The 21,381-nt window shown below is 55.0% G+C and overlaps 3 protein-coding genes across 8 annotated transcripts; 2 read left to right on the top strand and 1 right to left on the bottom strand.

Annotated features, from left to right (window-relative positions):
* The first annotated feature begins 75 nt into the window (after window positions 1–75).
* On the top strand, window positions 76–9,760 carry ATG9A (autophagy related 9A). 4 transcript variants are annotated; one of them, XM_066345032.1, is made up of 16 exons: window positions 76–246; window positions 1,225–1,283; window positions 1,628–1,759; window positions 1,884–1,927; window positions 2,790–2,854; window positions 3,633–3,794; window positions 3,987–4,128; window positions 4,366–5,114; window positions 5,196–5,349; window positions 5,453–5,632; window positions 6,012–6,260; window positions 6,453–6,631; window positions 6,738–6,855; window positions 7,850–8,072; window positions 8,266–8,411; window positions 8,694–9,760. In XM_066345032.1, exons 3-16 carry the CDS (start codon window positions 1,657–1,659, stop codon window positions 8,697–8,699), a joined length of 2,520 nt encoding a protein of 839 aa, XP_066201129.1. In that variant the 5' UTR covers window positions 76–246; window positions 1,225–1,283; window positions 1,628–1,656; the 3' UTR covers window positions 8,700–9,760. The 4 variants fall into 4 exon arrangements, with proteins under 4 accessions (XP_066201129.1, XP_066201128.1, XP_066201130.1 ...); XM_066345031.1 differs by having other exon boundaries at window positions 1,222–1,283; XM_066345033.1 differs by lacking the exons at window positions 76–246; window positions 1,225–1,283 and having other exon boundaries at window positions 1,667–1,759; window positions 1,884–1,928; window positions 2,789–2,854.
* Window positions 9,761–10,140: 380 nt separating this feature from the next.
* Window positions 10,141–17,369, top strand: ABCB6 (ATP binding cassette subfamily B member 6 (LAN blood group)). Its single transcript, XM_066345656.1, has 19 exons — window positions 10,141–10,974; window positions 11,315–11,452; window positions 11,709–11,895; window positions 12,092–12,193; window positions 12,371–12,554; window positions 13,152–13,273; window positions 13,790–13,899; window positions 14,095–14,160; window positions 14,331–14,456; window positions 14,605–14,681; window positions 14,770–14,833; window positions 14,950–15,035; window positions 15,246–15,303; window positions 15,514–15,618; window positions 16,029–16,203; window positions 16,310–16,422; window positions 16,663–16,757; window positions 16,831–16,899; window positions 17,088–17,369. Exons 1-19 carry the CDS (start codon window positions 10,426–10,428, stop codon window positions 17,191–17,193), a joined length of 2,532 nt encoding a protein of 843 aa, XP_066201753.1. The 5' UTR covers window positions 10,141–10,425; the 3' UTR covers window positions 17,194–17,369.
* Window positions 17,370–17,487: 118 nt separating this feature from the next.
* ZFAND2B (zinc finger AN1-type containing 2B) lies at window positions 17,488–20,302 on the bottom strand. Of its 3 annotated transcripts, none has more exons than XM_066345056.1 (10): window positions 20,244–20,302; window positions 20,048–20,120; window positions 19,700–19,794; window positions 19,394–19,525; window positions 19,109–19,260; window positions 18,764–18,859; window positions 18,628–18,688; window positions 18,476–18,543; window positions 18,099–18,171; window positions 17,488–17,889 (listed from the first exon to the last, which is right to left on the bottom strand). In XM_066345056.1, exons 2-10 carry the CDS (start codon window positions 20,100–20,102, stop codon window positions 17,845–17,847), a joined length of 777 nt encoding a protein of 258 aa, XP_066201153.1. In that variant the 5' UTR covers window positions 20,103–20,120; window positions 20,244–20,302; the 3' UTR covers window positions 17,488–17,844. The 3 variants fall into 3 exon arrangements, with proteins under 3 accessions (XP_066201153.1, XP_066201155.1, XP_066201154.1); XM_066345058.1 differs by having other exon boundaries at window positions 17,488–17,789; XM_066345057.1 differs by having other exon boundaries at window positions 20,048–20,123; window positions 20,244–20,301.
* Between the last annotated feature and the right edge of the window lie 1,079 nt (window positions 20,303–21,381).

The raw sequence follows: 21,381 nt of genomic DNA, 5'->3' as shown, positions 1-21,381 counted from the left end.
CCAAGAATTGGCCGTCGTTTCTCCACCCCCCAAGTTCATTGGCCAGGATGGCTGAGTGTGACAGTGAGTGGCAGACACCGGGCCTAGCGCTCAGGGTCGGGCTGAGCCCAACGGAGCTGTCGGTGTGCCTGGAGCCACCCGGGTCACGGTTCCTGAGGTGAAACGCGAGCTTGGTTACTGGTATCTCAGGACCCGGGCCGGACCAGGCCAGAAGTGCCCGCAGAGACCTAAGCGAGCTCACGGCGGGTAACGGGGGAAGGGGCGCCACGGGCGGGGTGGAGGCGCGCAGCCGGAATGTTTTGATAGCGGGGGCGCGCGGGCGGGGGCGCGCGCGGGCTACGAGACCGCGCGCAAGGTTGTCCGCTGTGGGGAGCCGAACCCTTGGCCTGGGGACCGACAGCCCTGGGGCAAGCTGGGCTGGGTCATGCCTGCTGGGTGTAGCGAGGCAACCCAGCCCATCTCGGGTATCGGCTGTCGGACTGGCTCCTTCCTCCCAACATCCACAGGAACCCTTGAGCCCAGGCCTGGCTGGCTGGGGTTCCATGGTCCCGGGGTCCACATTGCTCCGGGAAGTGGCGAGTTCCCTGAGGGTTGGTCTACTCCTTTGGACCCAGGGTTCTCACTAACGTAGGGAACCCCAGCGAGGCCAGGCTGGGCCGTGCTCCAGGGCCCCAGGGTCTCCACTGACTGGGTGAGTGCCACCCAGACCATGCCTGGCCCCACAGACCTACGGAACACAGTTCCCCTAGGATCTGGGTCCACGCTGACCCACTCGGGACTTCCCAACCAGGAGCTCTGCCAGCCTGCCCGTCTTTCAGTGCTAGGGAAGCAGACGAAGGGGTTGACCAGAAAGGCCCTCTTCAGAAAAGACTCCTTGGGTTCTGGGCAGTGCGGACCCTGGTGGCCTAATTTCTGAGGTTGAGCTGCAGCAATGGAGAAACGGTCCAGAGGGGTCTCCCGACCTCAGATCTGTACTGACTCAGTCTTTGCAGCTTCAACAAGTCACTTCTTTTTTTCCTTTTTTCCTTTTTTTAACAAGTCACTTCTTGAATTGAGTGTGTGGCCTGTACAGTACTACCAGAGGAAACGCCCATTACCCTAGGCTGGAAGGGTACCTCCCTGTCTCATGCTTGGCCTCCTTAGTGTGGGGTGGGTGGGAACCTGGGAAGGTCGGTTTTACTCTCCTCACTCCCCACTCTCTGGGCCTGACACCTCCTCCAGCAGCTACCGGGCCAAGGCATCAAGGGCTGGCGTGGAGCAGACACTGACTGTCCATGGAGCTGGTAAGGCCATGTGCTTATTTCGAACCTTTGTTTACAAAGTGCTTCCAAACTGCTAGTGCCCAGAAGGGCAGGAAGAGCGCTCCTTCTCTCCACTAACAAAAGCTAAAACAGCTCCCCCAAAGGGACAGACACTCAGTAAAGGCTCTGGGGACTGACCCTATTGGTCAGTTAAGGTCTCCCAGCCCCGAGCTTGCTGCTCTCCTTTCATTGCTGTTTCTCCTCTTTTGAGCCAAGAAGACTGGGTAGTGGAGACTGGGAGTAGAGACTCCTGGTCTAGTAGGTAGGACAGTAGACAGGCAGCACCCGGGGCTGACCCTGGGTCTCTTCTTCCTCATTACTGGCAGGTGGACAAGGCGGACAGGGGGCGGCGGTGATGGCGCAGTTTGACACTGAATACCAGCGCCTAGAGGCCTCCTACAGCGATTCACCCCCAGGAGAGGAGGACCTGTTGGTGCACGTCCCTGAGGGGAGCAAGTGTGAGTTTCTTGCTGGCCATGACAGCCATTGCTGGGGCACAGGGGAGAGGTGGTGGAGGAGCACTGTGGGAGCAAGGGGCTTCCATTCCTTTCAGGCTCTGACATCTCTGCTCTATGCCCACAGCACCTTGGCATCACATCGAAAACCTCGACCTCTTCTTCTCTCGAATATCCTTTGTGTCTCTGTGTTGGAGCTATGGGAACTTTAGCCCCTCTCCAAGCTAGGCACCTGATGGGAAGTTGGGGTGGGTTTGACTACCATCCCTGAAAGGGGATGTAACTCTTGAGGCTGAAAGAGGGTGGGGAATAATGATCATTGTAAATAACGATACCCCACATTTACCAAGAGCTATGTGCTTTTCACTTTGTGGTGTTAATTTATAAGGAAGCTCTGTAAGGGTGATCCTCCTTTATGATGGGATTCTAATAACCTTATAGTTATTATCCTTTGATTCATTCTGTGTCAGCTCTGTTTTAAATACTTTATGTGCATTATCTTAGACCTAATAATCCTATGAGACAATTGCTATTATTCCCAATATACCACTGCAGAAAAAAGCTTAAGAGGTTAAGTACTTGGCCAAAATCACATAACTAGAAAGTCATAGGCCCTGGTTGTTGGCTCAGTGGATAGAGTGTCGGCCCAGCGTATGTACGTCCTGGGTTCAAGACCCAGTCAGGGCACACAGGAGAAGCGACCTTCTGCTTCTCCCCCCCTTTCCCTCCCTCTTCCCCTCCTGCAGCCAGTGGCTCAATTGGTTTGAGTGTGGCCCCTGACCTTGAGGCACATCAGCCTCAGGCGTTAAAAGTAGCTTAGTACTCAAGCATCAAGCATCGCCCTAATGGGATTACTGGGTGGATCCCAAATGGGGCAGATGCGGGAGTCTGACTCACTTTCTCCCCCTCTCACTTAAAAAGAAAAAAAAAAGAGAGAAAGTTATAGAACCAGGACTTAAGCTCAGGTATGTGACACCAAAGTCTATACTCTTAATTGTTGTCTTTACCAACCACTTTTTCTTAAGAATTACACGTTTATAATCTGCACCAGAAAAATGGCTTCACGTGTATGCTCATCGGGGAGATCTTTGAGCTCATGTAAGTATAAAAAGGGATGGATGATTTGCTGTAGTAATACAGCTCAGTCTTTCCTTGAGCTCACCCCCGACCCTACCTGCCAATGCCTCTCAGTCCTAGGCTCAACATTCTGCAAACCTTTGTATTTCAGGGACTGGGTATGGAACCAAAATTTACAGGCTTCACCTTTTTTTATTTCCCATGTAAGGAAAGCTTTCTAAATTCTCTCTCTTCCATGAAGAGAGCTCAGATTTGGTCATTTCATCAGCGCTCCAGTGGAATGGGCGTGGTTCAGTCAGAGATGCCAGCCACTTGAGAAAAGAGTCTCTGTTCTGTTCTTGGTTGCACCTTAGGCCTGCGCTTGGGCAGAGAGCCTTCTAAGAGGAAGGAGCCATATGGCCTTGCCAAAGAGGAAGAGGTTGGGAAACTCTCTCTCAGTAAGAAAAGAGTTCAAATCCCTGAATGGCTGCTTAACTGCCATCTTAAAAGGAAATCAGGCTCCATGAATCAGAGACAACAATCATAAGACTTTCGAAAGTGTCCAGTAAGCAGTGGCAGAGATTACTGTGAGGAAGGAAAGCAGACTGATTCTGTAGGGCCTCAGGCTAAGAGCAAAAAAGTAGGAGCTGGTTTGCGGGGCTGGGCAGTAGAGAGAGCCCACTGGGAGCTCTCCACCCTCCATTTCTCAGAGGCTGCTCCCTACTCTTGTTCTGCTGCTTCCAGATTCCTCTGCTGCTTATGTTAATTCACTGGTACCTCTCTGACTCTTGGGCTGCGCCCCCTCTTCCCGACTTCCCAGGCAGTTCCTCTTTGTGGTTGCCTTCACCACCTTTCTGGTCAGCTGTGTGGACTATGACATCCTGTTTGCCAACAAGATGGTGAACCACAGTCTTCACCCTACTGAGCCTGTCAAGGTCACTCTGCCAGATGCCTTTCTGCCTGCCCAAGTCTGTAGTGCCAGGTAAGGGCTGCAGGTCAGGGGGCATCACAGTCTGTAGTTCTGCTAGGAGGTGGGGAATGGAGTGTAATATGAGGCAGTGACAAATTCCCTAGAACCTGGACTCAGGCTCAGCCTCACTGAAACCTCCAGGAGAGTAGCATGTCTGCCAAGACTCTTGAAAGAGCACCCCTCCTCCCTTTCCTTCCCCACCAGGATTCAGGAAAACGGCTCCCTCATCACCATCCTGGTCATCGCCGCTGTCTTCTGGGTTCACCGGCTTATCAAGTTCATCTATAACATCTGCTGCTACTGGGAGATCCACTCCTTCTACCTGCATGCTCTGCGCATCCCCATGGTGAGACTAAGGAGTGGGCAGCTAGCACCACAGCCCAAGACGTCCTCTGCAGATGGGATGGGTGGGGTGTATTCCTGGGCACGAGGCACTCTGAGCTTCCCATGGCAGGTCAGGGAGCATCTGCTTAAGGGCTCCACTCAGCTAAGCACAGGACCCCTGAGCCTCATAGCTAATGCAGGGCAAGGGGTCAAGGCAGCTACCCAATGTGCCATAGCTTGTCTCTTCCCCACCCTGCAGTCTGCCCTTCCCTACTGCACGTGGCAGGAAGTGCAGGCCCGGATCGTGCAGACCCAGAAGGAGCACCAGATCTGCATCCACAAGCGTGAGCTGACGGAGCTGGACATCTACCACCGCATCCTCCGTTTCCAGAACTACATGGTGGCGCTGGTTAACAAGTCCCTCCTGCCCCTGCGCTTCCGCCTGCCTGGCCTTGGGGAGGTTGTCTTCTTTACTCGTGGCCTCAAGTACAACTTTGAGCTGATCCTCTTCTGGGGACCTGGCTCTCTGTTTCTCAATGAGTGGAGCCTCAAGGCCGAGTACAAGCGTGGAGGGCAACGGCTTGAGCTGGCCCAGCGCCTCAGCAACCGTATCCTGTGGATTGGCATCGCCAACTTCCTGCTGTGCCCCCTCATCCTCATCTGGCAGATCCTCTACGCTTTCTTCAGCTACGCTGAGGTGCTGAAGCGGGAGCCGGGGGCCCTGGGAGCACGCTGCTGGTCGCTCTATGGCCGCTGCTACCTCCGCCACTTCAACGAGCTGGAGCACGAGCTGCAGTCCCGCCTGAGCCGGGGCTACAAGCCCGCCTCCAAGTACATGAATTGCTTCTTGTCACCTCTGCTGACACTGCTGGCTAAGAATGGCGCCTTCTTTGCTGGCTCCATCCTGGCTGTGCTTATCGCCCTCACCATCTACGACGAAGATGTGTTAGCTGTGGAACATGTCCTCACCACGGTCACCCTCCTGGGGGTCACTGTGACCGTGTGCAGGTGGGTAGGGCAGCAGGTGGGAACAAGCCAACCAGCATTCCCTGGCCAGGCTGACCTCTCACCATAACCCTGATCCCATAGGTCCTTTATCCCGGATCAGCACCTGGTGTTCTGCCCTGAGCAGCTGCTCCGCGTGATCCTCGCTCACATTCACTACATGCCTGACCACTGGCAGGGTAATGCCCACCGCTCGCAGACCCGGGACGAGTTTGCCCAGCTCTTCCAGTACAAGGCAGTGAGTGGAGTTGGAGTTAGGGCCTGCTAGAAACTGGCTGATAGATCGGTGGTGAGGGCTGGGATCCCTCCTGCTTTTGTGACTTTGGTCCCCTCCCTTTTAGGTGTTCATCTTGGAAGAGCTACTGAGCCCCATTGTCACACCCCTCATCCTCATCTTCTGCCTGCGTCCCCGGGCCCTGGAGATTATAGACTTTTTCCGTAATTTCACCGTGGAGGTTGTTGGTGTCGGAGACACCTGCTCCTTCGCCCAAATGGACGTTCGCCAGCACGGGCATCCCCAGGTACTGGAAGAGGAGAGGGGCAGGCGGCCAGAGGCAGTGCTGGCAAACTGCAGAAAGGCGCCCCTTCTGAGCCAACACATCCCACAAAGGCAACCCTGTGCCAGGGCACACGCTGCTTGATAAACAGGAGCCTGGGCTGGATTTTAGCCCTAAATTTGCACCCTTGGCCAAGAAGCTTCCTTGGGAAAGCACAGCCAAACAATTAGCCCCACACGTGGCCACTCCTGCAGGCACCCGGGTCCCTGGGCAAGAGAACAGCAGTCAGTTGCGGTCATTGCGGTCTCTGTCCTCCAGGGCAAAGCCTTCCCCCGAGCAGGGAAGGCACAGAAAGGGTTGCTGTGAGAGACCTGTCCTGCTCACTGTGGCCTCCCTTGTGCAGTGGCTCTCTGCCGGTCAGACCGAGGCTTCGGTGTACCAGCAAGCTGAAGATGGGAAGACAGAGTTGTCGCTCATGCACTTTGCCATCACCAACCCTGGCTGGCAGCCACCGCGTGAGAGCACGGCCTTCCTGGGTTTCCTCAAGGAGCAGGTCCAGCGGGATGGAGCGGCTGCTGGCCTTGCCCAAGGGGGTCTACTCCCTGAAAACGCCCTCTTCACGTCCATCCAGTCCTTACAGTCCGAGTCGGAGGTGCGTCCCTGGGGTCCGGGAGGGGGTGGGGAGAGGGGACTCCGGGAGCTGGAGATGATGTGGAAGGGCCTATCCTGTAGTTTTCCTTCTGTTTGTTCAGTCTGTGCCATTGGGTCCTGACATGCAGAATACTGGGGGCCCCTGGGGCCTCCCTCTTGCCCTGAGAATTCTGCTCACCCCTTTCTTTCGTAGCCACTGAGCCTTATTGCGAATGTGGTAGCTGGCCCGTCCTGTCGGGGCCCCTCACTGCCCAGAGACCTGCAGGGTTCCAGGCACAGGGCTGAAGTCGCCTCTGCCCTGCGCTCCTTCTCCCCTCTACAGCCTGGTCAGGCTCCCACAGGCCGGGCTCCCAGTACCATGACAGGCTCTGGGTGAGTAGCAGTGGGCCGAGATGGGAGGGCGTGGCAGCAGCACCTAACGACTTGTGTGGGTCTCAGAAATGTTGACAATGCTGTCTGCCTCTGCTGGGAGGTATAGGGTGGATGCCAGGACAGCCAGCTCCGGGAGCAGCGTGTGGGAAGGACAGCTGCAGAGCCTGGTGCTGTCGGAGTATGCATCCACTGAGATGAGCCTGCATGCCCTCTATATGCACCAGGTGAGTGGACAGCAAGGGGCAGGGCCATAGAACAAAGATGGCAGTTGAAAAATAGAACCCTTTACTCTCTACAGTCTTAGATGTGGAGAAGCAAGACATAGTTTCAAATCCATGCTCTGCCATTTACCTGGTCTGCAATCTCCATTCGAACACATACCCTCGTACTATCTGTCAGCCAAACTTCTTCTCATCTAGGGCCTTTATACACCTTGATTTCCCCTGCCAAGAATCCCCTTCCCTGAGATATGCGTATGGCTCCCTCCTCCTTATTTAGGTCCTTGCTCCTACCTTTTCTATAGACTGTCACTGGCCACCCTGAGTAAAAGCTTCTCTTGCCCAACTTTCTGAATCACCCTGCTTTATTTTTCTCCATAGCATTTAGTGCCATCTGATAATTGTATTTTTTCCTTATTTATCTGTTTATTGTCTGTCCTCTCCCCACATCCTTCCAGAGTAGATAAGCCCCACCAGGGCTGGGATTTTTGTCTGTTTTTCATTGCTATATCCCTAGCACCTAAAAGAGTACCTGGCACTTAAATCTGCAGTTTGTTTTTTTTCTTCTTTAATTTTTCCATTGATTTGAGAGAGAGAGGGAGGGAAAGGGGAGAGAGAGAAGCATCAACTTTTTGTTCCACTTAGTTGTGTACTCACTGGTTGCTTCTCATATGTGCCCTGACTGGAGAGTGAGCCCACAACCTTGCTGCCCTGGGACAACGCTCTCTCCACTGAGCCAACCAGCCAGGGCTGCAGTTAGTTCTTGAATCAAATGACTAGGTACACTGAATACTATTATAACCCATGCACAGGCTCATTCCAGAAGTGAGAGTCTCAGAATTTAACCTGTAAACCATCATATGAATGTTAGACACTACTACCACAGTGTGTACTCTGGGTCAGTGATTCTAGGTGACGTGGTATAAATGGGAACTGGCTGATAGCATGGTGGGGAGCACATGTCCTTCTGTTCCCAACTAATGAGTCTCCCACTTCTCAGCTCCACAAGCAGCAGGCCCAGGCCGAACCTGAGCGGCATGTGTGGCACCGCCGGGAGAGTGACGAGAGTGGGGAGAGTGCCCCTGAAGAGGGGGCAGAGGGCGCCCGAGCCCCCCAACCTATCCCCCGCTCTGCCAGCTATCCCTGTGCTGCACCCCGTCCTGGAGCACCCGAGACCACTGCCCTGCAGGGGGGCTTCCAGAGGCGCTATGGGGGCATCACAGGTATCCAGTGGGCATACAGGAGGACACAGCCTCCAGGAAAGGGTGGTTCTCTTGGGGCCTTGCAGAGAAGGAAGAGGTCAGAGGAACCAGGCCAAGGAGAAGAATCTGTCCGTGCCCCCACCCAGTGCAGTCCCGGAGCCCTGCTCATTCCTGTTTGTATTTGTGCTAAGAGTGTGTTTACTTGTGTCTCTAGACCCTGGCACAGTGCCCCGGGCTCCCTCTCACTTCTCTCGGCTGCCCCTTGGAGGGTGGGCTGAAGATGGACAGTCAGCATCAAGGCACCCAGAGCCCGTTCCCGAGGAGGGCTCGGAGGATGAGCTTCCCCCTCAGGTGCACAAGGTAAAGGCTTCAGGACCTGGTAACAGCTGCCAGGAGGGGTAACTTCCAGGCTGAGGCCAGAGCTTTTCATGGGGAGGAAGGTGTGTCTCTGAAGCAGACATACTGCACCCTCCCCTCCAAAATACACTTCCCCTTCTCCCCTCATCTCTGAATCCAGGGTTTGACTTTTCCTTCGCTTACCTCTCAAAGGATCAAGCTTTCCTTTCCCCTTATCTCCAGGCTTCTGTAGAGTAAGCAGATAGCTGAAGACTGTCTCTACTAAGGACCCTTTTCTCTCCACAGGTATAGAGAAGACTGAGCAGGGTCCCTATGCCCCAGGATGGAGGCCTCTGTTGTCCTGCCATCCCATCCGCCTGTCATGGAGGGCTTCTCTGAGTGTTGCCTGGCTCCACGTGTGTGGTGTTTGTGTGTCCGTGCCTGGCCGAGGGAGGTGCCAATACTGGGCTTGCCACAGCCCTAGGAGAGAAATTGGGGGCCCAGGAACCAGGGCACACAGGACTGTAGCCTCATTCCCAGGAAACCCCTTGGCTCAGAGTGTGGTGCTAGAAACTGGTCCCCAGCCCAGCCCCAGTACTGCCACCTTTGCACCCACCCATACAGTCTCCAGAGGACTGCCCACCACAGAAGCTGCCAACCAGGGAGAACCTGTGCCAACTGTGGAGTGGGGAGCTTGGGTCTGGACCCTTAACCTTTGCGGCGCCCTCTCCCTGCCCTGAACAGATGAGCAGCTCAGGCTGTGGCCCTTACCTCACCCCCAGTTCTCTCCCAGTGCTGCAGCCTGCTCACCCCTCTCCTTCCTGCACATCACTGGCATGTGTGCTGCTTGCTCTGTTCTGTTCGCGTGCTCCCCTTCTGTTCAGCTTTTGATTTGCATTAGCGTAGAGGCCCTGACTCCCAGCTCCTCTCACGCTCTTTTGACACTAAGGAAAGTTTCTCAATTGCAGGAGCAGGATGGAAATTTTTTGTGCCCTGTCCAATTTTTCAGAGGGGCCCCTAGGAGATTGAGGTCTTCCTGGCCCCCATTACTGCTTAGTATCCTTCTCCCTCTCCCCCACCAACTGCACAAGGGACAGGGTTGGAGTATGCCCTGGTCTGTCTACCTCCCAGCAAGAGAGCTCTAGCCTGCCTCCTGCTGTCCCGTAAAGGGGTATATAAAGGGGCGACAGGATGGCTCCGCCCTAGGCTTTGCGCTGCCGCATTGCATGCTGGGACCCAGCCCTTACCCCCACCCCACCCCTCAGCTCTGGTCCACTGCGGGTGAATGGTGAATTGCGCTGCCTGAACTCACAGCGGAACACGGTGGGGACTGTGTACAGCTTGATAACCCTTAATAAAGAAGGGACTTTGACCAGGTCGTGGCGTTGTTTCGCGCTTCTCGGGTTCCGGGAACACGCGGAGTAGGGTGCGTGTTATTCTTCCAGGTGGCTGGGGACTGGGACGGGCCCTGTAGGAAAATGGGCTTGTGCGGTGAAGCAATCACACCGAGCTACCTGGCTTAGCGGAAGGGCCGTTTCCGTCCATCATTCCGTGGAGGTCAAGGTCTCCAGCTAGGCTGGAGGTCAGATTTCCCGCTCTGAGCACGTGACCAAGCTGACAGCGCCAGTCTATTTTGCCTTGCCCGCGTGCACCACTTATCCCCGCCCCTTCTGTAACATTTGGCCAATAGGGACCCTGGATAGGGATTAGGGGTGGTTACAATGGGCGGGTCTGCTGCGAACCAGTGGCTTGAGTTAAACACTGAACATTTTTGTGGGCCGGGACTTAGCCGGAGGGTCCCGGTCAGCGAAAGAGGGGCGGTCGGGAGGAGACGGCGTACGTGCCCTGCGTGAGTGCGTGGCGGTGGCGCGTGCGCGAAGCGAGTGGGCGGTGTGGCTGGGTCCACGTGCGTCTCTGACAGCGACCCCCACGGCTCCATGACCCGAGACTCTCCGGCATCAGTGCCCCTTCCCGAGCTGCAGGTCCCGTTCTCCGGTACCGCAGTCCCTGCAGACTCGGTCTGCGGCCACGCACTGCTATGGTGACTGTGGGCAACTACTGCGAGGCCGAAGGGCCCGCGGGTCCAGCCTGGGCGAAGGGTGGCCTGAGTCCTTGCTTCTTCTTCACGCTCGTGCCCTCGATGCTGATGTCCCTGGGGGCTCTGGCCTTGGTGCTGGCCATTCCTCGTAAGCGTCGGGAGCGGCCAGGTATCGCCGACGCGCTGTCTTGGGGGGCCGGCCGTCGTGTCGCTCCCTACATGCTGCAGCTGCTTCTGGCCACACTACAGGTGGCATTGCCCCTAGCCGGCCTGGCTGGTCGAGTGGGCACTGCCCATGGGGCCCCGCTACCAGGTTACCTACTACTGGCTTCCGTACTGGGGACTCTGGCCAGCGCCTGTGGCTTGGGACTGCTCATCGTGGAAAGGAGCCAGGCACGGCAGAAGCTAGCAATGGGCGTCTGGATCAAATTCAGTCACAGCCCGGGTCTCCTGATCTTCTGGACTGTGGCGTTTGCAGCTGAAAACTTGGCCCTCGTATCTTGGAACAGCCCACAATGGTGGTGGGCAAGGGCGGACTTGGGCCAGCAGGTGAGGGACTTAATTGGGAGAGGGGTCGCATGGGTGGGAGGAGCTGGGAAGAAAGATGTCAGGTTCTGTTTTACTGGCTTCACGCTTTGGGGCGACTCTTAAGAAAGGGAAGAAGGGAGGGGCTGGTTCTGGCTGGGAGCTGATAGCCAGCTGGTGGGGCGTGTCTGTGCTGAGTCATTGTGGGGTTTTTTGTTGGTTTTTTTTTTTATTTTTTTTCAGCCCATTAGATGCTGGGACACTGAGGAGGACCTGGGTGTGTACCCTACACCAGTCCCCAGCCCTGTTAATAACAATGGGATTTGGCCCTGTTTGATACTCTCCCCACATGTGTTCATTCCAGGTTCAGTTTAGCCTCTGGGTGCTCCGGTATGTGGTCTCTGGAGGACTTTTTGCCCTGGGACTCTGGGCCCCTGGACTTCGTCCCCAGTCCTACGCCTTTCGGGTCAATGAAGAGGATCAAGATGTAGAGAGGAGTCAGGTACACCTCAGTTTCTGAACCTTAGGGTCTGTCTTAATTTCATTTCTTGTCATCATTTTTCCCCACTATAATAAACTATTTTCCAAATCTTAGATTGTACCCTGTTAGCTTTTATGACCCCATCAGGGATTACTTGTGTGACTAAAATGCCTGAGAGCAAGAGCAGTAATCCCCTACATTTTCCCTAGAAGATTCTGGACAGTGCACTTCTCTTTGGTTTCTGAGCTTCCCTCTCCCATGTGTTTCACCATCCTAGATTCAGTCAACAGAGGGGCCACCACGGTCTACCTGGAGAGACCTGGGCAGGAAGCTCCGCCTACTGAGTGGCTACCTGTGGCCTCAGGGGAGTCCAGCTTTGCAGCTTGTTGTGCTCATCTGCCTGGGGCTCGTAGGGTTGGACAGGGGACTGAACGTGTTGGTCCCCATCTTCTATAGGGACATAGGTGAGGGGGAGGCGTGCCAGCTCAGTACTGTGATCCTTCATTGGCCTGGTGGGTGGGTGGGGGGCCTAGCCTGGAGCAGTGTGACAGAGTTGGGAGCTGGGTGGTCAGAAAGAAGCTATGGCTGTTGCCTGGGCCAGTCTCTGCTGACCAGAGCAACCTCTCCTAACGAGTGGTCTCCGACTCATTTTCTCCATAGTGAACTTGCTGACTGAGAAGGCTCCCTGGCACTCCCTGGCCTGGACTGTTACCATCTATGTCTTCCTCAAGTTCCTCCAGGGGGGTGGCACTGGCAGTACAGGTATGAGGGACTCTCACCCTGGTTGGTACTGGCCCCTCTTCCTGATAGTCCCCTCCCACAAGCATTCCTCCCCTGGGCCCTTTGGTGCCCTCTGACTTTTCACATCTGGGCGCTGGGCTGATGTCATTTGGCCCCTCAGCCTTACTGAAGCCTCCCCTGCCACCCCCCCCCCCCCAGGCTTCGTGAGCAACCTTCGCACGTTCCTGTGGATCAAGGTGCAGCAGTTCACATCACGGCAGGTGGAGCTGCGCCTCTTCTGTCACCTGCATGAGCTGTCACTGCGCTGGCACCTGGGGCGCCGCACAGGCGAGGTGCTGCGGATCGTGGACCGGGGCACATCCAGTGTCACTGGGCTGCTCAGGTGCCAAACCCATGGGAAAGGAATGTGGGAGGGTGGGGATGGAAGAGTGGGATGGAGGGGCTGTGAGAGCAGCCCCAGCTTGAGGAGCTGCCTCTCTGCCTTCGTTTCCTAGTAAGATTAATGAACATGTGCTCTCATAACAACGTCAAGTAGATTGAGAGCAAATCTCTTGAATTCCACTCACTTCTCCAGAAGTTCCCACCTCGTTTAGTATGTTGAGTTCTGCATTTTTTATGATACTCTGCATTTTTACGTCTATAAGTGCAGACTCCCAAAACTAAAGTGGTATTGTGCCAGTTCTTCCTAAAATAAGTGTTATAATATGGGCCTCATTCTTAGAGTTCCTTTATTAACGAAACGTTATGGAGATGTAGTCTCCGCTGAGCGTGAGGGTCTGCCTTCATCATTATGATCGGCCCAGAGCATTCTGTAGTTCCGGCATGCTGGGTTCCACATAGCCATCCACCTCTTGAGGGGTGTTTAGCTTGATTCTAGCCTGTTGCTGTTGAAAACAAAACACTAGACTGAAACTCCTAGAGGTGGAGGTGCTGGATCCAAGCCCCTAAACTGTCTTTGTCGCTTGACTTCCCCTCCCAGCTACCTGGTATTCAACATTCTGCCCACGCTGGCTGACATCATCATTGGTATCATCTACTTCAGCATGTTCTTCAATGCCTGGTTTGGCCTCATTGTGTTCCTGTGCATGAGTCTTTACCTCAGTGAGTGCTGCTTGGTGAAACCAGCCCCCTGAACTCACCAGGGACTGCCCTGCGCTTGAGCCCTGACCCCACTTGGGTGACCCGGTATGGAAGGCTATAGATTAGTGGACTTGAAGAGTCTCCTGCTGCTCCCCAACATGGTGTGTGTGTGTGTATGTTCCTCTGCCAAGGGAACCTTAGCTCAACCTGGGTGGGGAACCAGGGCATGCTGGTCACATTAAGTGGCCATTGTAGATGCAGGTCAAAGAGCAACCTCACTACGTAACAGATGCAGCTTGGCCTTGATTTGTTCATCAAACGCATGTTTACACGTGAGGCTCTGTACAGGCTGCTAAGGTTATCTTGGACACACTGCCTTCCCCCAGGGAGCGTAGGGTGTCCTCTCTTCAGACTCCCGGTCCCTGAACTGTAGCGTAGGGTTAGTGTGAGTAGGCAGCAGACGTACACATGTGGTCTCTGCTGTTGGGAATGACAGCTTGATGTTTTCTTCTTTCCCCTCCTCCTTCCACTCTTCAGCCTTGACCATTGTGGTCACTGAGTGGAGAACAAAGTTTCGACGTGCTATGAACACCCAGGAGAATGCTACCCGGGCACGAGCTGTGGACTCTTTGCTGAACTTTGAGACGGTAACGGAGGCCTCAGTGGCAGTGGTGTGAGGTACAGGAAGGTGGAATGTACCTGGGACCGCTGGGGCTGCCAGGGCGCTGGGGGGAGCAAGGTGTGCTGTTTAAAGTTAGGAAGGCGGGATCGGAGGTCTGGAGCAATGACCCAGGTGCTGAACGCTGCCGCCATGTCAAACAACGGTGCTCTGAACTCATCAGGTGAAGTACTACAATGCAGAGGGTTATGAAGTGGACCGCTATCGAGAGGCCATCATCAAATACCAGGTGAGGACGCCAGTTTGCGGACTCCCGAGAGCAGTGGCCTGGCCTTGTGGAACTGCTAGGGCTGGGGAGTAAACTTTGGGCTGTAACTTTGAAGGTGCCTGGGTCCAGGTTCGGATCTGGTGATGGTGAGAGCATATGTGACATTCTTCTCTCCTGTATTACGTCCACAGAGTTTGGAGTGGAAGTCAAGTGCTTCACTGGTCTTACTAAATCAGACTCAGAACCTGGTGATTGGAATCGGGCTCCTTGCTGGCTCACTGCTCTGCGCATACTTTGTCAGCGAACAGAAGCTACAGGTGAGGGAACTGTGCCAGCGACAGGGCAGAGGGGCCTCTCTCTGGGCCACAGGGCTCCTGAGTGGGAAATGGAGATATGACAGGAAGTGGGCAGGGTGACAACCCAAAGGCATCTTGTGACTTGGTCCTCTACCCTGGATCTCCACAGGTTGGGGACTTCGTGCTCTTTGGCACTTACATCATTCAGCTATATATGCCTCTCAACTGGTTTGGCACCTACTACAGGTAACCTGATCCCTGGCCCTCACCTGTCCAGGTGCATTGTTATTTCTCCAGCTCTTCAGAGGAGCTCCAACCACTGCTCTTCTTGCAGGATGATCCAGACCAACTTCATCGACATGGAGAACATGTTTGACCTGTTGAAGGAGGAGACAGAAGTGAGTAAAGAGAGAGGAGTGGGGTTTTTGGGGAGTGGGAGCCTGCATGGTGTTTCTTGTGTTTGGAGACTACCAGGCTCCTGTAACAGCGCCACACGTTGGTGGCACTCTCCCAGGTGAAGGACCTTCCTGGAGCAGGGCCCCTTCGCTTTCAGAGAGGCCTGATAGAGTTCGAGAATGTGCACTTCAGCTACACCAGTGGGTGAGCCCCTCCCCGTTTGCCGTCTTATGGCCCTCTTTTCCTCTGTCCACTTCACACTGCATTCCTGCCCTTCATTCCTGCTTCTCAGTCACCCCAGCTTCTTGGAAAGAGAGCCCAAGCAAGGGAAGATCAGGGCATAATAGTGGCTCTGGTGACAGAAGGGGGCGCTTGGGAGTGCAGGCCTGCTGATATGCCCCTTCTTCCTTGCAGGCGGGAGACCCTGCAGGATGTGTCCTTCACTGTGATGCCTGGACAGACCCTGGCCCTGGTATGAGGAGACCCAGCCACTTGGCCCAGCCTCCTCGATGTTCCCTATTGCAGTGTTCATAGTGGCTTGTGACTCAGGCTGGGAGTCAGAGAGCCCTGTCACGAGAGGTCACAGTAGTGAATGTGGAAGCGTTCGTTGGTGGTCTCTTGCACCACCTTGAAAAAGCCTTGAAAACCGTTGGGCCTAGAATGGTTTCCTTCTTTCCGACAGGTGGGCCCATCTGGAGCAGGGAAGAGCACGGTTTTGCGTCTGCTCTTTCGCTTCTATGACATCAGCTCTGGCTGCATCCGAATAGATAATCAGGACATTTCACAGGTGAGGTGGTTGGGGAGAAAACTGTCATTTAGGGTCCTGTGTGTAAAAGAATAAGTACTGAGCATCCAGGGAGAGAAGGAGATGTCACCTTGGCAAAAAGCTGGGGCAAACCTCAGCCTTTCTAGCACCATCTGACCTACAGAAGCGAAAGAGTCACAAGAATGGTTTGTATGGTGCTATTCAGGGTACAAAGATCTGCAGCAGTCTAGGGAAGCAGGAGAGAATGAACTTTCTCTTTGTTGATGGGGAAACCGAGGTTGAGTGATTTGCCCACCCAGCTCGGATTTGGGGTGGTAGCAGCAGGAGTTGCACCCAGGGCCTTGCGGGCCCTGTGCTTTCCACCAGTCCATCCTACCTCCCAGGCCTGGGTGGATCTCACAGGCCAGGGCGATATGGTCTCTTGGCCCCAGGTGACACAGGTCTCTCTCCGGTCTCAAATTGGAGTCGTGCCCCAGGACACCGTCCTCTTTAATGACACCATTGCCAACAATATTCGCTACGGCCGCATCACAGCTGGGAACGACGAGGTGCAGGCTGCTGCCAAGGCTGCAGGCATCCACGATGCCATTATGGCTTTCCCCGAAGGTTAGCCGTTGCTCCCTCTGAACTGTCCCGCCCCTTCCTTGCCTCATCTGGCCACAGAAGCCAAGTGTATCATGTGTGACTTGAGCGAGGTGGGCAATACCCACAGGGTACGAGACGCAGGTGGGCGAGCGGGGCCTGAAGCTGAGCGGCGGGGAGAAGCAGCGCGTGGCCATCGCCCGCACCATCCTCAAGGCCCCCAACATCATTCTGCTGGACGAGGTGAGGGCCCTGAGCAGCCTTCGCCCCTTCCTCCCGACCCGCCTGTGCCTGCGCCATTCCTGCTGGGCACTGTTTCTCATCCGGGAGAGAGATCACAAATCCATGTTTTACAAAACACCTTACAGCTCGCAACACAAACAAGGTTCTTGTTGATTGCCAAGGCCCCAGCAAGCAGCTTGCGTCCTCCTTCCACTGGGGATTTGGGTGGCAGGGGAAGTTTTACCCAGACCCTCTCTGTAGGCAACATCAGCGCTGGATACATCTAACGAGAGGGCCATCCAGGCCTCCCTGGCCAAAGTCTGCGCCAACCGCACCACCATCGTAGTGGCACACAGGTACAGGACTGGGCAGCGGGCAGCAGGGCCCGCTTTTGATACTGTGCTGGGTAACTGGTCTCTAAATTCTCAGGCTCTCAACTGTGGTCAATGCTGACCAGATCCTCGTCATCAAGGATGGCTGCATTATAGAGAGAGGACGGTAAGAGGCACAGCAGGGTGAACAGGGCTGGGCCTCTGGGTTGTGGGCCCTGGATTCAATTGTGAAGTCCAAGGGAGGAGTTTCTGGAGGAGCCGTCTCTCGCCAGACCCGTCATCACTGAGGGCTGGTGGTGAAGACTCCTGTGGCAAAATTGATAGTTGGGACTTACATTTTCCTCTTTGCCCCAGGCACGAGGCTCTATTGTCCCGAGGTGGTGTGTATGCTGATATGTGGCAGCTGCAGCGGGGACAGGATGAAGTCCCCGAAGATACCAAATCCCAGTCTGAGGCATAGTGACCAAAGCTATGGCCACTTCCTTCCCAAAGAGTAACTCAGAGGGGAGTAAGATGTATCCTTCTTCCCTGGCATATTTCATCCTGGTCTTGGGGTGTGGTGCTAGCTATAGGGAGGGAGAGGAACCTTTCAGTGAAGCACGTTTTGGGGAAATAAAAGTGTGAACTGTGCTGGGATTACTGACTTCATGGTGTGGCATATTGCAGTGGGCCTGTTCCCTCAGGTCAGGTGAGCATTGTTGGCAGGACTGTCCCGTCCTGGTTTTGGTTGGAAAAGAGAAACACACCACTTGGATGTCTTATTAACTACCAGTATCCTTTAATCCCAGGCCCCTCCCTGCCTTGCCACGTGGGGCAGCCCCAGTGTAAAGGGGATGACATGATGCAGGGGGTTGAATGGGGCCTGGTCAGCATCCCCCAAGGGCCCAACCAGGGAACAGTTCATAGCTGTCCTCTCCCATGCAGCTGGAGAGGCCAGCAGGGACTTCTGTGGCCTTAGGTCCACAAGCTGTTTCTCTTGATGCTCCCTGGAAACAGCCTCTGTGTCACTTCTTGTCTTCACTCCAGGCTGCTCCGGGCCTCCTCTCCCTGTGAACCCTAGAGGTGTGAGGGCCACAGTTCTCAGCTGAGCCTCCTACCCAAGCCCAAGGCCCTAGCACACGCTGCAGTTGGACGGCTTCAAGCTGCGGCTTTGGGCCTGGAGCAAGGAAAGGGGAAGGATGGGAAGACAGAGTATGATGTCAAGGAAATGAGGGGACAATCCTCACTTCCAAGCTCAGCATGGAGTATTACTGAAAACAAAAGGATAGCCACCACTCCAAAACTTTCAACCACTTGGAAGAACCCGCTCCTCAAACTCCTTACCCCCTCCCAGTGCAGAATCCCATTTCGACCCCATACGCATACCTGCTGCCGGTGGTACTCAGCCTCACTGGCTGACAGTGCTTGTGCTAAAGCTAAGTCTTCTTCCTCCTGAGAACTGGGAGAGAGGGACAGCTTAAGTTGGATGACAATATTTAAAATGTAAATAAGCATCTGATCTGTTAGACATTTCTGTGCTGAGCACTTTTGTGTATTACTTCAATCTCTGTACAATCCTACAAGGTAGGTATTAGTATGTTCCCATTTTATAGAGGAAATTAAGACCCTAGTGGGTTAAAGAATTTGCCAAAGGTCATATAGTTGTTAAGCTTAATTTGGGGCCCAAGTTCCTAACTTATCTTGCAATGGGTTGCCCAGAGACCTCGCCCACATCCCACCATCTATCACCAGAGAGTGGGTACCTTGGGGCTTGGGGTTTGGTCTCTGCCAGGGACAATTCCAGGGCTCGCTGCAGAGCCTCATCCTCGCTCTGCAAAAGGAGAAACAAGACCAGTTGCCTTGGATTTTACTGTGTTGGGTTTGCTTTTGTCCCCCCAACCTCTGCCCAACTCACCAAGCCATTCTGTAAAGCAATCACTGGAGGGGCAGTCCATGGTGGAGACTGGGCTGTGGCTCTAAGGCAGACATTCAAGAGGCGGAGGTCAGAGATGTGAAGGGAAGAAAAGGAGAGAAGAAATGGGCAGGCCTACCTGCTGGGAGAGGTAGATGAAGGCAAGGTCCGACTTGGGCTGGGGACAGTGCTTGTAGAAGAAACCAGACCTTGTGCTCTGGAGATGGCAGCAAGTCTGTAGGGAAGAGACACTCTTGGCATATCTTCAAGAGCAGTCAACTTGCATGCTCTCCCCAGGCCTTATCCAAAAGTCAGGAGGAGACTTCCCCCAAACAGTATGGAAAAATGAGCACTTGAATAGGAAACTAAGACTCCTCTAGTCAAAGGAGCCAAGATTCAAGCTTCCCAGCTTTGAGTGATAAAGGCTAAGTCAGTTCAGAAGGATGGGATGGTCCCCAAGGCAAGAAGACTCAGATGCAATTACCCTGCCCGGCTGGTTGGGTGCCCCTCCCCAGAGCAATCATGGTCCAGTGGGTGACGATGCTTGATGCAGAAATTCTGGCCACAGCGTTCACAGGTCAGTTTCATCATTTCCCGCTGCCGGCAGCCAGAGCGTTCACACTTATTGGTGAAGATCTGAGGTAGAGTAGGAAACTTTGTCTCTGCTGGGATGCTGACTCCCTTTTCCAACCCAGTCAACAGAGAGCTGTTCAGGTTTCCAGGTATCCGTGGGCCCAGCTGGGTCATGGCCAACCCCTCCAACACTTACCTTACGTTTTTGCTGTGCTGGATCCGAGCGACAGTCTCGGTCAATGTGCTCCCCCACAGCGCGGTCAGGGGGCTCCCCTCTAGCCACAGGCACAGGCACATTACAGAGTGGGCATACAGGTACTTGGATATCCTGTAGTTAAGGAACAGGGCTTAGTCTGTGACCCACTCCCACTTCCACCAAATCTCTGATCCTGAAAAAACCTCAGAAAGACATTAAAGGAGAGGAAACAGGAGGCAGAGGGGTTGCGGAGATTCTGCATGCATCGTTCACCCACCCCCTATTACCCTCAAACAGCCCCCTCACCTTTTGGTAAGCAGATCCACAGTGATGCTGAACATAGGCCACATGGTCTGCGCAGAATATGCCGGAGCAGGCGTCGCACTTAAGCGGCAGAAAATCTACAGGGAGTATGTCAGATTGCAGGTCCAGTGGCACCTTGACATCGTTCTGGGTCAGTCAAGCCTTCCACTAACTTGTTTGCAACAAACCGCCCCGGCCCTAGTCCACTACCCTTAGCCACGCCCTCTTTGACACCGCCCCAACTCCGAACCCCGCCCCTCCGGTATTTCCAGCGGGAGCCCACCCTTCGCCCCCCTTTCAGCTCCAAGCCCCTCTCCACTCGGCCCCACCCCCTCGCGCTCCACCCCTCACCCAAACGCTGACAGCTGGGCTCGGAGCAGTGAGCCCCGAGGTCTGGAAACTCCATCGCCGGGCCGGGCGGGGCCTGCTGGGAGAAGAAACGACGCTAAATATCTCTAGGGCTCCCGCTCCGGGTCTGGACCGCGACCCCGCACTCTGGGGGGCTCCCTGCCCTCCCCCTTCCTCTCCCCCGCCTAGCCTGAGTTACCCCAGGCTCTGCGCCTCCGGGTCGGAGGCCCCCACTCCGCCCCCAGCGCGCACAGACGCTCTGACGTCATCGCGCAGGGCGGGCACGTCTCGCACTGCCGCAGGGCGGCTGGAGGAGCGTCCCTAGCGCCGCCAGGGGCGCAGGGCGGCTGGGGGGCCGTCCCTAGCGCCGCCAGGGGCGCAGGGCGGCTGGGGGGCCGTCCCTAGCGCCGCCAGGGGCGCAGGGCGGCTGGAGGAGCGTCCCTAGCGCCGCCAGGGGCGCAGGGCGGCTGGGGGGCCGTCCCTAGCGCCGCCAGGGGCGCAGGGCGGCTGGAGGAGCGTCCCTAGCGCCGCCAGGGGCGCAGGGCGGCTGGGGGACCGTCCCTAGCACCGCCAGGCAGCGAATGGGGTAGGTTCTGCGCGTGGCTTCCTCCACCCGGGGCGAAAGGGCCTGAGAAGGCGAGGACGGGGATATGTTGCGGAAAGAGGTCTGGGGTGGTTTGACGTCTTCCACAAGTCAGTTCTTCGCCAGCTTCTCACTCTGCACCTAGCCTTTTCGTTCAATGTCACAGTTGTGCTTCCTCTCCGCGAGCTGACTACTCCCACATTTCTCTGAAGTACAGATTTCTCTCCAGAACTGCAGATCCTTCCTCTAGGTTTATTTAGCTTGACACCATTTCTGTAGGAGTTCCCGGACTAAGCTAGGCACACCGGCTATATGATCTTCCTGGTCCAATTCTAGCACCCATATCATCTTTTTTTTTTTTTTTTTTTTTTTTTATAAGAAAGATGTTTTTTTTAATTTTTTTTAATTCATTTTAGAGAGGAGAGAGAAGGGAGAGAGAGAGACAGAGAGGGAGAGAGAGGAGAGAGAGACAGAGAGAGAAGGTGGAGAGGAGCTGGAAGCATCAACTCCCATATGTGCCTTGACCAGGCAAGCCCAGGGTTTTGAACCGGCGACCTCAGCATTTCCAGGTCAACGCTTTATCCACTGCGCCACCACAGGTCAGGCCATATCATCTTATTATAATCAGCTGTTCACACACACAAATACACTGGGAAGTCAGGAACCATAGCTACCTGGTCCTGTGTCAGGTCTCCAGCACCCAGTGCAGTGCCTGTAACTGTGTGGCTTCAGTGTAAATGCGAATTACCTACAG

The sequence above is a fragment of the Saccopteryx leptura genome, chromosome 7 (genome assembly GCF_036850995.1).
Source record: "Saccopteryx leptura isolate mSacLep1 chromosome 7, mSacLep1_pri_phased_curated, whole genome shotgun sequence".
NCBI lineage: Eukaryota > Metazoa > Chordata > Mammalia > Chiroptera > Emballonuridae > Saccopteryx > Saccopteryx leptura.
The sequence above is the reverse complement of the archived record's forward strand: the minus strand, read 5'-3'. Positions and strand labels throughout refer to the sequence as shown.

Excerpts from the sequence above, each read along its gene's own strand:
- ATG9A (XM_066345032.1), top strand. The coding sequence starts at position 1,657 with ATGGCGCAGTTTGACACTGAATACCAGCGCCTAGAGGCCTCCTACAGC. Across the intron at positions 3,795-3,986 it reads GCCCAAGTCTGTAGTGCCAG|GATTCAGGAAAACGGCTCCC; the intron begins GTAAGGGCTGCA and ends CTTCCCCACCAG. Across the intron at positions 6,856-7,849 it reads ATGCCCTCTATATGCACCAG|CTCCACAAGCAGCAGGCCCA; the intron begins GTGAGTGGACAG and ends CCCACTTCTCAG.
- ABCB6 (XM_066345656.1), top strand. The coding sequence starts at position 10,426 with ATGGTGACTGTGGGCAACTACTGCGAGGCCGAAGGGCCCGCGGGTCCA. Across the intron at positions 16,204-16,309 it reads CATTATGGCTTTCCCCGAAG|GGTACGAGACGCAGGTGGGC; the intron begins GTTAGCCGTTGC and ends CAATACCCACAG. Across the intron at positions 16,900-17,087 it reads TGCATTATAGAGAGAGGACG|GCACGAGGCTCTATTGTCCC; the intron begins GTAAGAGGCACA and ends TCTTTGCCCCAG.
- ZFAND2B (XM_066345056.1), bottom strand. The coding sequence starts at position 20,102 with ATGGAGTTTCCAGACCTCGGGGCTCACTGCTCCGAGCCCAGCTGTCAG. Across the intron at positions 19,526-19,699 it reads GTGGATCTGCTTACCAAAAG|GATATCCAAGTACCTGTATG; the intron begins GTGAGGGGGCTG and ends CCTTAACTACAG. Across the intron at positions 18,689-18,763 it reads TCATCTACCTCTCCCAGCAG|AGCCACAGCCCAGTCTCCAC; the intron begins GTAGGCCTGCCC and ends TGTCTGCCTTAG.